Source organism: Miscanthus floridulus, chromosome 19 (assembly GCF_019320115.1).
Source record: "Miscanthus floridulus cultivar M001 chromosome 19, ASM1932011v1, whole genome shotgun sequence".
NCBI classification, from domain to species: domain Eukaryota; kingdom Viridiplantae; phylum Streptophyta; class Magnoliopsida; order Poales; family Poaceae; genus Miscanthus; species Miscanthus floridulus.
Genome location: NC_089598.1, coordinates 102,896,196 through 102,913,107, shown reverse-complemented (window position 1 = coordinate 102,913,107; position 16,912 = coordinate 102,896,196). Strand labels below are relative to the sequence as shown.

The 16,912-nt window shown below is 47.4% G+C and overlaps 1 protein-coding gene across 1 annotated transcript; it reads right to left on the bottom strand.

The window, feature by feature from the left end:
* Positions 1–12,796: 12,796 nt before the first annotated feature.
* On the bottom strand, positions 12,797–15,091 carry LOC136528908 (xyloglucan endotransglucosylase protein 7-like). Its single transcript, XM_066521903.1, has 2 exons — positions 14,602–15,091; positions 12,797–13,617 (listed from the first exon to the last, which is right to left on the bottom strand). Exons 1-2 carry the CDS (start codon positions 14,896–14,898, stop codon positions 12,952–12,954), a joined length of 963 nt encoding a protein of 320 aa, XP_066378000.1. The 5' UTR covers positions 14,899–15,091; the 3' UTR covers positions 12,797–12,951.
* Positions 15,092–16,912: the final 1,821 nt, after the last annotated feature.

Genomic DNA, 16,912 nt, shown 5'->3' with positions numbered 1-16,912 from the left:
CCAACCTCCGCTCAACGATCCTCGCTGCTCCAGGCTATCTAGGTGGTGGCAACCACCAAGAGTAATAAGCGAATCTCATAGCAAAACACGAACACCAAGTGCCTCTAGATGCAAACACTCAAGCAATGCACTTGGATTCACTCCCAGTCTTACAAAGATGATGAATCAATGATGGAGATGAGTGGGAGGGCTTTGGCTAAGCTCACAAGGTTGCTATGTCAATGCAAATGGCCAAGAGAGTGAGCATGAGCTGGCCATAGGGTTTAAATAGAGAGTCCCCATGAATAGAGCCGTTGGCTCCTCTGTCCAGTGAAACACGGGCTAACCGGACGGGCCGGTCAGGCTGACCAGACGTAGGACCCTAGCCTCAAATGCTCGCCATGTGTCATTAGCCTCAAATGTTGAGCACCCGATCTTAACGGCTAGTCTGCTTCATGCCACGTATTAAGTTGCGACCGGACGCACTTCACAAAGTGACCAGACGATCCATCACTGGAGTCCGATCGTTTCTAGTAAGGCACCAAAGCCGGGTTTTTTGACCGGACGCATCCAGTCCACCATGATCGGACGCGCTGGTGTGTCTGCTCCTCCTCCTCTTCTCTACTTGCCGCCATGTCAGTAGGACTAGATGCTGAACAGTGTTTAGCCAGAGTCCGGTCACCTACGTCCTGTCTTAGGCCGAGAGTAGCCTGAGCACACCATTGATTTTATAAATGACCAGACGTTGCTCCCCTGAGTCCGGTCACCACGTGACTGGTGTTCCGTCACTGTTTTTCAGTGACTATCACCTCCTTCACTTCACCAACTTCTTCACCCTTGCTCAAATGTACCAACCACCAAGTATATCACCTTGTGCACATGTGTTAGCATATTTTCACAAATGTTTTCAAGGGTGTTTGCACTCCACTAGATCCTAAATGCATATGCAATGAGTTAGAGCATCTAGTGGCACTTTGATAACCACATTTCAATACAAGTTTCACCCCTCTTAATAGTATGGCTATCGATCCTAAATGTGATCACACTCGCTAAGTGTCTCGATCACTAAACCAAAAAGCTCCTACCAATTTCACCTTTGCCTTGAGCTTTTTGTTTTTCTCTTTCTTCTTTTCCAAGTCCAAGCACTTGATCATCACCATGGCATCACCATCATCATGATCTTCACCGTTGCTTCACCACTTGGAATAATGCTACCCATCTCATGATCACTTAGATGAACTAGGTTAGTACTTAGGGTTTCATCAATTCACCAAAATCAAACTAGAGCTTTCATGGTGCGGTGCGGGCGCAGCGCGGAGGCGATGCGATGGTGTGAGAACGAGATGGCAGTTAGCGCATGGGTGAGTCACAGCGACATATGGAAATAGGAAGGAGCATGGGCACAGGCGCATGAGGGAGAAGAAGAAAAGTATGTGTGGGCCCCCAGCGTCAGATAGAGAAAATATAAATCTATTTTGCTTTGACAGTTGCGACTAGACGCATAGGTGAAAATGACTTGATGCTGCTCCCCGGAGTTCGGTCGAGTACAGAGAGGTCCAGAGAGCCTCAAAACATGACCGGATGTAGCTCTGAGTTTGGTCATTCCTGTGTTCCAACTTGCCCTGATCGGACGCGGATTCAACTTATCACCGGACACGGATGGAACACTATTCATCATTTGTCTTCTTTAGCACTTGCATCTCCTCCTGATGTACTGACCGGACACTACCATGGATGAGTCTGGTCCCTACGTCCGGTCCATCTTCCACAGTAGTTTCCTCTCCTTTCTTCGTGACGCTTTCTCCCAATCAAGTCCCAACTTTGATAAGACCAAAATAACCACCAATTGGGATAGATATGGGAGACCTCTCTCAAATCCTCAAATTTTTCAAAATAATTTACCTTCGGCTATAATTCATTTTAGAAAAATAAGCAACAAAAGAGGCGAGGATCAACATGTGGCCACCCAATAGGGTTTATAACCAATAGGAGCTTCAAATGCTCTCCCTATTTGTGGATGGACACAACAGATGCTCCAAAGATAACTGAAAAGAAACAACAAAGCAACACACATGCATATGCAATGCAATACTTGAAAGAAAATCTAGTTGCTTGTCAAGTTTGATCCAAGGTTAAGCTTCTTTACACGCTTTTCGGCGGTTATCTTAACCATGTTAGACAAGACCTAAGTGCATTTCTAAAAATTAAACATGTTTTATATTACAATGCAATGCAAGGGACAACACAAGCTAATTTTTTTTGTGAAGTTACTTAGATCAAGCACATTGAGCTCATTCCTCAACCGACAAAATGTAGCCTCATCTAGCGGTTTTGTAAAGATATCCGCCAATTGATCCTCGGTCCTTACACCTTCTAGTGATATATCATTTTTAGCAATATGATCTCTAAGAAAGTGATGACGGATATCTATGTGCTTGGTGCAAGAGTGTTGAACCAGGTTATTAGCAAGTTTTACCGTGCTCTCATTGTCACACAAGAGAGGTACTTTTTTTAGAACTACACCATAGTCTAGAAGAGTTTGCTTCATGTAAAGAATTTGTGCACAACAAGCACCCACGGCAATGTACTCTGCCTTGACGGTGGACAAGGCCACACTATTTTGCTTCTTAGAGGTCCAAGACACTAGTGTCTACCAAGTAAATGGCACCCACCGGATGTGCTTTTTCTATCAATTTTGCAACCAGCATAATCCGAATCAAAATAGTCAACTAGTTGGAATCTAGCTTTTTTGGGATACCAAAGACCAATGCTTGGTGTGTGTGCTTAAGGTACCTAAGGATTCTTTTAACGGCAACCATGTGAGCCTCCTTAGGATTAACTTGAAATCTAGCACACATACACACACACACACTAAACATGATGTCAGGCCTAGATGTGGTCAAGTATAACAAGCTACCAATCATAGAACGACAGAGAGTTTGATCAACCGATTTACCTTCCTCATCTAGGTCGAGATGTCCATTAGATAGCATTGGTGTCTTGATTGGCCTACATTCATCCATTTTAAACCTCTTGAGAAGATCCTTGGTATATTTTTCTTGAGAGATGATCCCTTCTCTCATTTGCTTGACTTAAAAACCAAGAAAGAATGTAAGCTCTCCAATCATAGACATCTCGAACTCCTTCGACATCAATTCACCAAACTCTTTGCAATAGTCTTCATTTGATGAGCCAAATATGATATCATCAACATATACTTGACAAACAAAAATCTCTCCATCAAGCTTCTTGGTGAATAGTGTGCTATCGACCTTCCCAATGGTGAAGCCATTCTCAATGAGGAAATCCCTAAGGCGCTTATACCAAGCTCTTGGGGCTTGCTTTAGCCCATATAGTGCCTTGGACAACCTATAAATATGATTAGGATATCTATGATCTTTGAACCAGGGAGGTTGACTGACATAGACTAGTTCATTTATGAAGCCATTTAAAAATGCACTTTTAACATCCATTTGATATAATTTCATTTCATGATGAGATATATATGCAAGAAGGATACGAATGGCTTTAAGTCTTGCAACTGGTGCAAAGGTCTCTCCAAAATCCAACCCTTCAACTTGATAGAACCCCTTTGCAACTAGCCTTGCCTTATTCCTCACAACGATGCCTTGATCATCTTGCTTGTTGTGGAACACCCACTTTGTTCCAATGACTCTTGCATCTTGTGGTCGCTCTTCAAGTGTCCAAACTTCATTGCGAGTGAAGTTGTTCAATTCTTCATGCATGGCATTTATCCAATCTGGATCTTGAAGAGCTACTTCTACATTCTTAGGCTCAGTACAAGAAACAAATAAGTGATGTTCAATAAATGAAGCAAGTTTTTGAGAGCGAGTCATTACACCCTTTGAAGGACTACCTATGATGAAATCTTGTGGATGTGCTTGTAGTAGGGGTGAATTTATTCTATCAACCACTTGAGGAGGAGGATGTGGAGCATCAACATCTTAGGATTGTGCCACCGGTCATGGGAGACGTGAGTATCTTTATTTTCTACTCTCTCGTCTTTATCATCATCTTGTGGCACATTTGATGAAGAGGGTGGATCAGTCACTTGTACATCATCTTCATCATCTTTGGGCTTGATGTCTCCAACCGGAAATGTTCTTCATGGCCTCCCTCAATGGTTCATCACCTACCTCATCAAGATTCTCAAGTGCTCCTTGGGAGCCATTAGATTCATCAAATTCCACATCATATATTTCTTCAACCAAGCCGGTGGCACGATTAAATACTCGATATGCTTTGGACTTTGATGAGTAACCAACAAGAAAACTAATATCACAACGTCTTTGTAACTTCCCTAGGTGTTGTCGCTTCTTCTAGATGTAGCATTTGCAAACAAACATCTAGAAGAATGAAACGTCCAGCTTCTTCCCATTGAGCAACTCATAAGGGGTCTTGCCAAGAAACTTTTGAAGAAATAGGCGGTTGGATGCATAGCATGCGGTGTTGATAGCTTCCGCCCATAGATCTTGAGGTGTATTGTACTCATCAAGCATTGTTCTTGTAAGGGTGATTAGTGTCCGGTTCTTTCTCTCTACTACACCATTTTGTTGAGGAGTGTAGGTTACGGAGACCTCATGCTTAATCCCAACTTTAACACAATGTATTTTAATGTTTGTGTTATCAAATTCTTTTCCGTTGTCACTTCTTATCTTCTTGAGCTTCACTTCAAATTCATTTTGTGCTCTCTTGACAAACTTCTTGAAACATGCGGCCACTTTGGTCTTGTCATGAAGGAAGAACACCCAAGTATATCTAGAGTAGTCATCAACTATCACAAGACAATAGAGGTTGCCTCCCAAACTCTTGTAAGTTGTTGGTCCAAATAGATTCATGTGGAGAAACTCTAGTATTCTCATTGTTGACATGCAAGCTTTGGTTGGATGAGTGTTTGCAACTTGCTTGCCGGCTTGACATGCACCATAAAGCTTGTCCTTCTTAAATTTCACATCCTTCAAACCTCTCACCAATTCATTCTTTGTTAGCTTCTTGAGTGAGCTTGTTCCAACATGTGCAAGTCTTCTATGCCAAAGCCACCCAAGTGATGTTTTGGTGAATAAGTATGTCTTCAAGTTTGCATCTTTGAGGTAAAATCCACTAGATATAGGTTGTTGTATCTAAAGCCCTTGAATATAACTTGATCATCATCTCTCTTTGACACAATCACTTCCTTCTCGGTGAACAAACATTGAAAGCCAAGATCACACAATTGACCTACGGATAGCAAGTTGAAGCTCAATAAAGCAACATATAACACATTTGATATTGAGTGGTCATTTGATATTGTAACTTTACCCAATCCTTGTACTTTGCCCTTTGAATTATCACCAAATGTAATCCTTTCTTGACCATCTATTTCTTCATCTAGTGAGGTGAATATACAAGGATCACCGGTCATATATTGAGTGCAACCACTATCAATAACCCAATAACTTCCATCGGTCTTGTAGTTTACCTACACACATAAGAGATCAAGCTTGTTGTTTAAGAATCCAAACTTGATGAGGGCCCTTGACTTTCTCAACTAGTGATTTAGCAACCCAAATTTGCTTAGGCCTATTCTTATTGGGTGGACCTAAGAACATGACTTTCATCTTTCCACTAGAATTTTTTCTAAGCATGTAGTGAGCATTGAAGGTAAAGGGTCTAGCATGCTTGGGCAAGGGTTGTGGTGGTGGAGTTTCACACTCATGAGCAAAGTGACCTTCTTGTCCACACTCAAAGCATCTCTTTGGCTTAGGCTTTGACTTGTATTGTTGTTGATGTTGAGCTTGAGCTTTCTTCTCTTGACTTGCTAAGAACCTAATACCGCTTCTATCCATCTTCTTCATGGTGTTCATAAGTAGCTCACTTTGAAGATATTGGCCTCTTGTGAACTTGCTCAAACCGATCTTGAGATGTTCTTTCTCCAACTTGAGTTTCTTGTTTTCTTCTCTAAGCATCTCATTCTCAAAGGCCATATTATGATCATTGTCAAGATTCTCTATCACAATTGTGTTTGTGGTCGATAGTTTTTCAAGATCCTTCTTAAGATTTTCATTTTCATTCTTGAGCTTGACATAATCATCATATTATCGGACTCAACCATCTTCTTGCCTTTGCTACTAGAACCTTGCTCAATGCTCTCAACAATCAAGTCATCACATAATGTAGCTATATCAATCTTAACAATATTGTTAGTAGCATCATGCAGCTCATCTAACAATTACTCATGAGAAAGAACAAGATTGTCATGGTTAATCTTGAGATTGGTGTACTCTTCTTTTAGCAAGTTGTAACTAGTGGTGAGCTTATTGTGTATCTCCTCAAGTTTATCATGTTTTTCTCTAAGCTCCCTTTTAGAGGTTTTGAGCTCCTTGAGTTTGGATGATACAATTTTATTTTCTTCTCTAAACTCATCACTAGCTTTTTCGGCTATGTCATACTTTGCTAAGAGTGAGTCATTCTTAAGTTCTAGCTTCTCATTTTTTGCTCTTGTCTTTCTAATGATTTTAGTGTATTGGTTTAACAATTTGATAAGATCATCATAAAAAGTGATTCGAATTCTTCATCATTATCACTACCATTTTTATCATCACTAGCATTGTCATCACCATTACTATCATCATCATTTTGTACCTTTCGTTCACCCTTGGCCATGAGGCATAGATGTGTAGAGGATGATGATGGCGGCATCGATGAAGATAGTGAAGAGACAATCACAAGAGCGGCCACCTTCTCCTTCTCATTTTCACTTTCATCATCGGATGAGCCACTTGATGACTCAATATCCGTAAGCCAATCACCAACAATATAGGTCTTGACATTCTTCTTCTTCTTGTGAAATTCTTTCTTGCCATCTTTCTTCTTATGTGGCTTGTTCTTCTTCTCATCATCATCATCATCACTTGAGTCATCTTTCTTGCCCTTGTACCTTTTCTTGTACTTGTCTTTCTTGGGTTTAGGGCATTGATGGGCTAGATGACCAATATCTCCACAATTGTAGCAATTTATTTTGGAGATGGGCTTCCTTCTATTACTAGTGAAGAATTTCTTCTTCTTGCCATCAAACTTAACACCATTCTTGTTTAGCTTCTTGAGCATCTTGGCAGTTCTTCTCACCATGAGAGCAAGGCTTGCATCATCAATCTCATCGTCACTTGAGGTATCATGATCAACTTTTGCTTTGCCCCTCTTCTCTTGGCTAGCCTTGAATACCAAATCTTTCTTCTTGGTGGAAGAAGAGCCATCTTGTGGAGTGATGTGCATGTACATCAAAAGATCACCTTGATTAAGCACCGTCATAATATGCCCATACTTGTCAATGGGGAGGACACTCAAGACCTTTCTCACAACATCGGATGGTTGCATTTGAGTGAGTCCAAGCCCATTGACCTCCTCTACAAGAACATTCAAGCGTGAATACATTTTATTAGCACTTTCACTAGGAAGCATTTCAAATGAATTAAGCTTCTTTATTACAAGGTGATAGCGTTCCTCACGCTCACTCTTGGTTCCCTCATGGAGTGCATAAATGTCCAACCATAGTGAATCTGTCTTTGTGGTTCTGCACACGGTTAAAGACATCCTTGCAAAGGCCTCTAAAAAGAGTGTTTCTAGCCTTTGCATTCCACTTCTCATAGTGAACCTCATCACCTTGAAGGTTAGCGGGATCCCTAGGTGTTGGAAAACCTTGTGAGGCGGCTCTAAGCACTCCAACATCTAAAGCCTCTAGGTATGCCTCTATGCGAATTTTTCAATAAGGAAAATCATCTCCCTCAAAGATGGGAGGGGGTCCATCCCCGTGGGACATCTTGCTCTAGGTGGTTAAGCCTAATTTAAGGAGCACGAGGCTCCGATACCAATTGAAAGGATCAAGATGCCCAAAAGGGGGGAGGGTGAATTGGGCTAACTCTAAATTTCTTTCAATAATTAAGCTCTACACTTAGCCCATTTCCCCCTTATGCCTAGAAGTGTTTTTATTGTTTACCGCACAAAAGTTTTGCACCCTAGATTCTGATCCTACTCTAGCATGACAATTCTAAGAATGTAAAGATATGAATTGAATTGCTCAAATATAAATGCTCAAAGTAAAGAGAGAGAGAGGAATGCGGTGATGTTTTTCTGAGGTATCGGAGAGTCGTCACTCTTCACTAGTCCTCGTTGGAGCACCCGTGCAAGGGTGTAGCTCTCCCTTGATCCGCGCAAGGATCACTCTATCATGGTGAATCGCCCACAACCGCTCACATCAAGACTTGAGTCATCCACAAGCTCCGCCGGATGATCACCAAGTTTCCAATCACCACCGAGCCGTCTAGGTGATGGCGATCACCAAGAGTAACAAGCACAAACTCTCAGTTGACCAAGACAAGCCTAATGAGAAAGGTAGATGCACACTTGCTACTCCCTATGCACTAATGAGATCCTTAATCTTGGATTATTAAATCTCAAGTACCCCACTAGGCTCTTACTCTCCCTTGCACTCCAAAGGTGTTTCTCAGCTAAACAAATGGGTAAGAGAACTCAATTGGACGAGTAGGATATGTATTTATAACCCCCATTCAAAACATAACGATTAGGGTCCAACTCAACATTTTTCGGGGTGACCGGACGCGAAGGTCCATGTGACCGAACACGCTGGTCATTAGCCAACGGCTACGTGGCATCACCCTGTCAGAGAGGGCCGTTGGAGTGACCGGACGTAGAGGAGCGTCCGATCCTCCTGGACCTAACGCGTCCAGTTCTTAAATTTCCTCTCTAGAACCTTACTGATGTTGACTGGACGCTGCAAACACAACGTTCGGTCATTCACTATTCAACGTCCGATTCTTCATCAACATTGAGACCTAGCGGCTACAGTTGGTTGGTACCAATGCGTCCGGTCCCAATCAATGCGCAGCGTTCGGTCTCTCCTCGGCTTCTGTTGTGCGCGCTGGACACTAACCGGACGCAGCACCTGTGAGTCCAGTCAACAACAAATCAGCGTCCGATCAATCATTTGACCCTCCATTCACTTCCAATTCAAAATCCCTTGTGAATGAATTTGACTCCAATCGATCTTAGGGCTATTCCTGAGCTATCTAGTGCTAAGTTTGACAAGTGTGCACCATACCTAATCCATTAAACTCACCTAGGTCAAGCTACTAGTTCATACCCCCTTAATATTATGGTCAAAGGAAAAACAAAGTCCTAAACTACTCCAAGTGTCTCTCCAACGCCAAACGACACTTAGAACTAGTCCATCCTTAACCTTGTCGTCCATCATTTGAAAATCGAAACGATTTCCATCGATAGGGGCATGAAAACCATAATTGCCCAAACAATCATCATGACCATGACATAATTCAAGTTGCCTCTGCAAAACACACATTAGTCACAGTAATCTCATGTCGGCATTAATCACTGAAACCCAACTAGGGGCCTAGATGTTTTCACCAGGGTTTCGTCAAAGCTCCTCGGCCGTGGCCGCGACCATGGAGCTTCAATGAAACCCTAGCTCGTCTGTGGCACCACCTTCTTTCCCTCGTCCCTCGTCCCCGCCGCCGCCGTCATGGTCGGAGCTCTCCCGCCCCGACCTAGCCCAACCGCCCCTGCCGTCGCCAGCTCCCCGAAACCGCCCATCGACCATCCCCACTGCTTGGACTACCTACCTCCCTCCGGCCGGCCATTCTATACCCCGTCGGAGTTGGAGAAGATAAGGGGGAGCTCGCCAGAACCCTAGAAAGCAGATCCAGGAGGAGGAGGAGGAGGAGAGGAGAGAGGAGAGTGGAGGATGAGGCCTACCTGACGTGAATCCGCCGCCACATCCGCCATGGGTGCACACGGGAGAGGCTGTGGGGCACGAGCGCATGGAGCTAGTGGGCGCATGCGCGGGGAGGACGCCGTCGGGTTGACGTCGCCGGTGAGAGCTGGGGAGAAGAAAGAACGTGCATGCAGGAGGAGAGGAAAGACCATGCGGGCAGGTGTGCCAGCGTAACAGCCAGAGCGTGCACGCTCTTTATTTAGTATTTCCGATTATTTTTACTATGTACATCGCAAAAGATACGCATTAAAAAGTTAAAACATATTACAATTTCAAATAGAGGGAGTACAAGATTTAGTATTTTTTTATCACAGTAGACATTTGTATGGTGTTGGGAGTCCATTAAGAAATACCACTTGATGTAGACTCCAATACGATACATGGCCCAACGCCTTAAGAGACAGTGACTCAACATTCTGATAGATTCTGGACGCCTACTTATTTTGATGACTCCTGTTAACTCTGAAGAAACTTTGACGTGGGACCATTGTCATTGAAAATCTTATCTTCTTTGCTTTCGAGCGACGGACTGAGATGAAGTCCGTACATATACATGCCTTAGTGAACAAGGCCTGGACGAAGGTCCGACTGCTCAGAATTTTTTTCTCGGCTCGAGCTCGATCTGAAATATTTATTTTATTTTTTTTTCTCTAACTAAAAACAACGAGTCGGCCGTCTAGGCGCAACCCAAAAAAATACCAACCCGACTCGCCCATGGGACGACTGTGAGTAGGGTTTTTTTTTGCCCGAAAAAACTGGGTTTTTTCTCGGCTCGACCCGAGCCCCACATGGCCCGAAAAATGCTATAAGGAACCAGGATTCGTGGTTTCTTCAGATGAGTTAGAGTTGGAACTGTTGTTGTAGTAGCCAGGGCAATGCCAAAGAGACTCTAAATAGAGATATCATGACTCCAATACAAGATTTAGTACTATATTTTTTCTAGAGTGATTAGTTTTTTGGGACAGAGATACGGTGAAATTTCTTCGTAGCGACTTGCCGCATATTCCGTGTTTTGTTTCAGCTAGCGAGGTAGGAGTACAGTAAATCTACCACGGCCCTTTCCCATGAGCGCTAGTGTATGTAGCACGCACGCTTGGAGGGAGAGCCGCAGAGGGACCAGACCACACCTTGTCTGAGATGAGGCGTGCAAGGAAGAGCGAGAGACACAGGATCGGAATAGCGCCGCGCGCAGCATCTTCATGTGTGTGGTAGCTAGCTTGCATATGTCAGTTGTCACACAGACGGCACAGCCCGGCCGGAATCCATGCATAACGCAGCTGGGATCGGAGCTGGGGGACGCTGCCGAGGTCAGGCTCATTTGCCATCTGAAAGCGCTAGAAAACCTCCACCGAACAAAAACCAAAACCCAGCATAAAGCAAGATATCGCTCTCCGTGACGTCTCGGTTGTCTTTCTGTTCACCGGATATCGCCTTCGTCGACGTTATCTCATCGTCACATTGGCGCCCGCATGCACTACTGCTTCGTCGTTCCATCGATCTCCGATCCCCTGCTTTGCTTTCTCTTTCCGGTTGGGACCGGCGGCCAGCCAGACGACACGTCCAATCCTCTGCCGCTAGGCCCTAGCACGGACTGGTGGAAACCAGTCCAATTCGCAAATATATTTCACATCAGCATTCCAATTCCAAATTTCCAATAAGCATTGGTGGCTTGGTGCACGCAGGCCGCCGTCCCGTCCCGTCGCACCGAGGCGCCCGACGACCGAGCTAATAATCGGCGATCGATCGTTAGAGTTGGAGGTGGAATTGTGGTCGCCCACGCCGGCGGCGGCCGGGCCTACGATCGGCCGGCACGTCGTGCTCATGACTGCACTGATGATATCATGATACACAGATCATACATCAGGACTTAAAGCATATCCGCATGCATGCGTGTGGTACTAGTACTACCCGTGTAAATGACCGGACCGAGCACCAACCATGCATGCATGGAGCAAGAGAGCTGCATCGCAAGAACCGGAGCCGGCGGCACGTCCAAGTCCATCTCATTCTCTCCTCCTGTGCATGTGTATATCTCTAGTCGATCCGCATGACAAATCGTCTACGCCAATCGCGACAGCGACGTGTGTACGTTGTCGTCGTGGTGTGATAGCTAGCCTACGGAGTAGTATACGCGAGCTGGAAGCAGCTGGCTGAGCTTCTCAACCAGCTGTTTCGTTCTGGACCTGTGGTAGTGGTCACCAGACGTCCAGACCGGAGGCGGCATATTCATGCGGCGGGTTGGGCGCCTCTGCTGCCTGCTGGAACTCATCAGTCATCACTCAGGAACCCACGGAGTCTTGAATTCTTGAGGGGATGGCCGGGCTGCGGAGGATAACGTTTGAGTTTTTGGGTGGTTTTTGCATGCGCCGTCGGAATTTATTTTCGTTGGGGGAAATGTCGTGGATCCGTCCCAGCTCGGTTTAGGTGTACATGAGGAGGACATGCCACCATGGTTACTGTGCACACGTATTGCCTGGCCCTAGCCACATATAATCGTTTCATTTTTTAATTTTAAAAATGTTGGTTCGAATAGATACTCCCTATGTCCCAGAATAGAAGTCGTTCTCACTTCCCAAAAAATCAATTTTTTTTTAACTTTGATCAATTATATATATAATAATATTAATATTTATAATACATAATTAGTATCATTAGATAGATAGTTGAATATACTTTTATAATAAACTTATAATATACTTTTATATAGTACGTGGAACAACTAACAATGTCCAATGGTATTGCAAACAGTTTTTTTCAAGAAAAAACCGGAAATTCCGAGACAAGTGCCTGTCAGTCTAAAATTCTTGGCCCCAGTCCCGGCTAGAGAAATGCCGCAACAAGTGCCTGTCTGTCAGTAGAGCCCAGCACAGAATCTGGCCCAGCCCATGTCGGTGAACCCAGCACAGCCTTTTCGTTTTCCACAGGCCCATTTTTTTTAGAGAAACCTGAAGTCAAATGCCAGCATTTAGCATGGCCCAGACGCCCAGTAGTCATTCAAGCTTCACGATTCGTGTACCGAGTCTCCGGTCCGCGAGTTCTTGCGACGAATCTAAACGGCATGTTCTAGAAACTGAAATCAAACACGATAATTATACTGCCACCACGTGGCAAAACACTACAAGCAAACATCTCTCTACACGGCACGAGCACGACTGATGACTGTGAGCTCAGGATCTGCCGATGGGGATGGCGCACTCGGGCGGGAACTCGTGCGGGAACCGCCTCCGGTCGGCGCAGTAGTCGTACACCATGTAGTTCATGCGCACCCAGCTGAGCGTCATCCAGCTCCACCAGTCCATCCGCCGCGCCATCCACGCCGGCGCCCTCCGCCGCCGCGGCCCGCCTCCGGGCACCGCCGTCAACGCCGTCGGGCACCGTGCCCGCCCGCCGCCGCCACCACCTCCTGCACCATCCTCCTCCTCCTCCTCCCAGACGCAGGCGTTGGTGACGTTGTACCGGCGGTAGGTGGCGACGAAGGGCGCGCTGTTCCAATCGGTCCTGACGCGCCCGCCCAGCGTGGCCCAGTCCTCGGCGTCCCAGATGCTGGCGAACACCCGCGCCGGCTGCCGCGCCGGGAACGGCACCCCCGCCGCGGCGTTGTTGGCGAAGACACGGATCGGGACGCCGTCGACGTAGAGCACGATGTTGTGCGGGTTCCACAGGATGGTGTAGGTGTGGAATCCCCGCGTGGGGTCGAACCACAGCGCGAACTGCTGCTCCCGCTCCCCTCGCCCGTCGCTGAAGATGTTGGTGTGCAGCAGGTACGGCTCCCCGCTCGAGTTCCCCAGGAACTCGAAGTCCACCTCGTCGTGCCGCGCGCCGCCCGTGCAGATCTGCGATGCCACAGCTTTTGCTTTGTTAGACATATATATACGACGGACGCTTGGATACTTTTGCTTGTAGGTTGTATTGTGTGCGTATGGCCACGTTCGTTGGGCTAAAAAAACAAACCAAAGACCAGCCAACCGAACGGGTTGATATACGACGAACGCTTGGATACTTTTGCTTGTAGATTGTATTGTGTGCGTATGGCCACATTCGCTTGGCTAAAAAAACAAACCAAAATTGAAAGGTTGCAAGAGAAAAACAAGCTAAAAAACCAAATAATCCGGCTTTAAGGTAAGCCCAACGGGGGCTATATGTAGTAAAGAAAAATGCAGAATGTATCTAGCGAGTACACTAGTAGTGGCATTTTTTTCAAAAAAAAAATCCAGTAGTGGGATCCACGGCTCTTTTGAGTTGATGAGCCACATTACAGAACAGCAGGAGCACTGGCATGATGCAGGGAGACGTGCTCATACCCAGTAACTGTAGCGTACACGCAGTAACTGTAGCAACACCTCTGTCTGTCTGGGCTAGTAGCTACCTCGCCCTGTTCATCACAAATGCCAATTGAATTCACCAATTACTACCAGCATTCACGCACCCCAGCGGCCAGCCGTGCAAAAATCCACCGCGGCAACGGTGAACCTCAACCACGCAACCACCCGATCTGCCAAGCCGCAGCGCCGATCTTGTTTAGTTCAGGCTCAAGTCTGAACTTTCGAGTGCAACAAATGCGCGAGGCCATCCATCACCTGCTTGCCTGATCAAAGCTGTAATATTTTTTCACCCCCACGAGCAAAAATCACTCCCAGGAAGCCAAATGGCAGACACAAGGAGCGCTGCGGCCGCCCCAGAGTCCCACTCCCACTACTGAAGAACAATCTCAGCTCATCTCGAACGAGACGCATAGCACGGCCAATCTTAGCTTAGCCGAGCAATTTCCACAGGATATACTAGGGAGATCGAGTGCACGAATGGACGGACGGACTCACATAGAAGGAGGTGATGGTGCCGGCGGACTCGCCGGGGACGAGCTTCATCTCGAGGTCGAACCTGCCGAAGAGGTAGCGCTGCTTGGACTGCAGCCGCGCGCCCGTCCGCTCGTCCAGGGACAGCTCCACGGTCCGCCCGCCGTCGCGGAACCGCGCATTGCCCGCGCCCCACACCACGTCGAAGTCCCGCTGGAAGTTGTGGTCGCCGCCTGCCACCGCCGCCGTCGCCACGGACAGGGCAACGGAGAGGACGGCGAGGGCCAGCAGCCGGCGTAGACGACCAGCAGAGGAGCGCATGCCTGGGACGCCGCAGCGGCAGCCGGAAGGAACAGACCGGTGCAGGCCTGAGAGGAGGGAGATCGACTTGGGGCAGTGTGATGGATGGATGGATGGATGGATGTGAGCGGCCTGTGGTGAACTGAGGACGGACCAGAACAGGTTGGGGGAGGAAGGAGACCACGCAGGAGAAAGGTAGTGGTGTCAGGTGTGTGTCTTGTGGGGAAGAGAGAGAGGGCAGAGATGGTGACTGTGAGACGGGAAAATTATTAAAAGACGCAGAGCGCCCGATGGATGGATTTGAGGGCACGTAGCCGGGCGCTTTCGCCAAATGCCAGGGCGAGCCGGCATGCGCGCTCTTTTCTGCGGCAAGGCTTTCCTGTGGCCCAACAACGGCGTGGACCGCAGCAAACTGATCCCGTCCCGCCATGGGAATCGTCGACGTCGAGCGACACACGACGGGGCACACAACAGAAGGTTGCCAATGGTGCGACGGCAGCACGACCGTGGCAGCGTAAACTGGCCTGGCCGCGGCCCGCGGCGCCGGCGCGGAGCGCTGCGACCTGAGGCATGGCACGACGCAGCGGCAGCGCAGGCGGGAGGCTCGTGCATCCTGTCCTTGCGTTCCCGTGGGATGGGATGGATGGGCGATGGCCGATGGGAGATACCGGACGCGACCATGGTGGCTCTGTAGATCTGTATCCGTCCACGGTCGCGCGCCTGAACAATGAACATCTTTTTACTCGCGTACCGTCTCTGCCTGGCCTCACATGGGCTGTGCCAGGCGGTCCTTCCGATTCTTCGTCTCAGCACAGTCCACAGCATCGCCATGGAGAGCGCCTGCCTGGGCTAGCTTTGCACCAGACATTTCTTCGAGGCTGCACTCTATCATGTCTCGTCTCATGGGACCTCCAGCCAGAGGCGGAACCACAGAAAAAAAAAAGAGGGACCGGGCCTGCTGTATAGTTACCAAACTAATCACTGAAATAACGAGCATTTTTTCTCCAAGAAGATAGAACAACACCCAAGAGTCGCTTGTGAATGTAATCAAAACAATCTTAGCATTACTGATTAGAGGTTTCTAACAGAGCATCAACATTAATTCTCATGAAATTGCTACAAAACAAAGATAAATTTTGATTCTCGTTACAGCAAAAAACACCTTCGGCGTTTCGAGTTACCACCGACGAGTAAATTTCTAATATTGCTCATCTGGCTCGGATGATATGCTTAGAGGACACGGGGTTTATACTGGTTCTGGCAGAAAGTCCCTACGTCCAGTTCGTTGCTGCTGCTCATGTTACTAGCACTGCAAGTTTGTAGTAGGGGGTATAAACGGGCGAGGGAGGAAAATGATCTCAAGTCTCTAGTGGAAAGAGTGAACGGGTGCTGAGAGCTCGATTGCTGCTCAGCCGTGTGTTCGTGTCGTGTTCTGATCGGTACGGGGTGATTCGATCGGTCATCGATGGGTCGATCCCCTCCATGGGACGCCCTGCTTTTTCTTTTATAGATCAAGGGAAAGCACGGGTTACAGCGGAGGAAAAGAGAAGAATGAGAGGAAGAAGAAGTCCGTCAGGATCGACGGGTCCTTCTTCTCCTTCATGCGGGTCCCATCGACCCTGTAGATGTCAACAGGGGCAGCCCCACGTCGAGGCCCTGTCCGTCACAGGCGCCACGCGCAGGCATCGTCTGTCGGTCATGGCGTTCCATTCCGTCCCGGCGGAAGTCATGATGAACTGACGCGCCTGTGAGCGTTCGTACGATGGTTAGGCAGAACAACACCGGCACGCTCGACATTGTTCTTGATGTGAATCCTCAGGTATGGCCCGTCACGGCCACGGGTTACATCGGGGCATGCCAGTCTCTTCCTTGGTGTCAGAGTTTTGACCCAGGCCCATACGTCTAGACCTGGAGTGGTTGGCGGCGGTATGGGACCCCGTCGGGCAGGGCGAAGCCAGCAGCCTCGGGGTTGGGCGAGGCAGAGCCCTCCCCCAGAGGTCGGGCGAAGCGGAGCGCGCGGCCTCGGGGACGGGCG

Excerpts from the sequence above, each read along its gene's own strand:
- LOC136528908 (XM_066521903.1), bottom strand. The coding sequence starts at position 14,898 with ATGCGCTCCTCTGCTGGTCGTCTACGCCGGCTGCTGGCCCTCGCCGTC. Across the intron at positions 13,618-14,601 it reads GCACCATCACCTCCTTCTAT|ATCTGCACGGGCGGCGCGCG; the intron begins GTGAGTCCGTCC and ends GTGGCATCGCAG.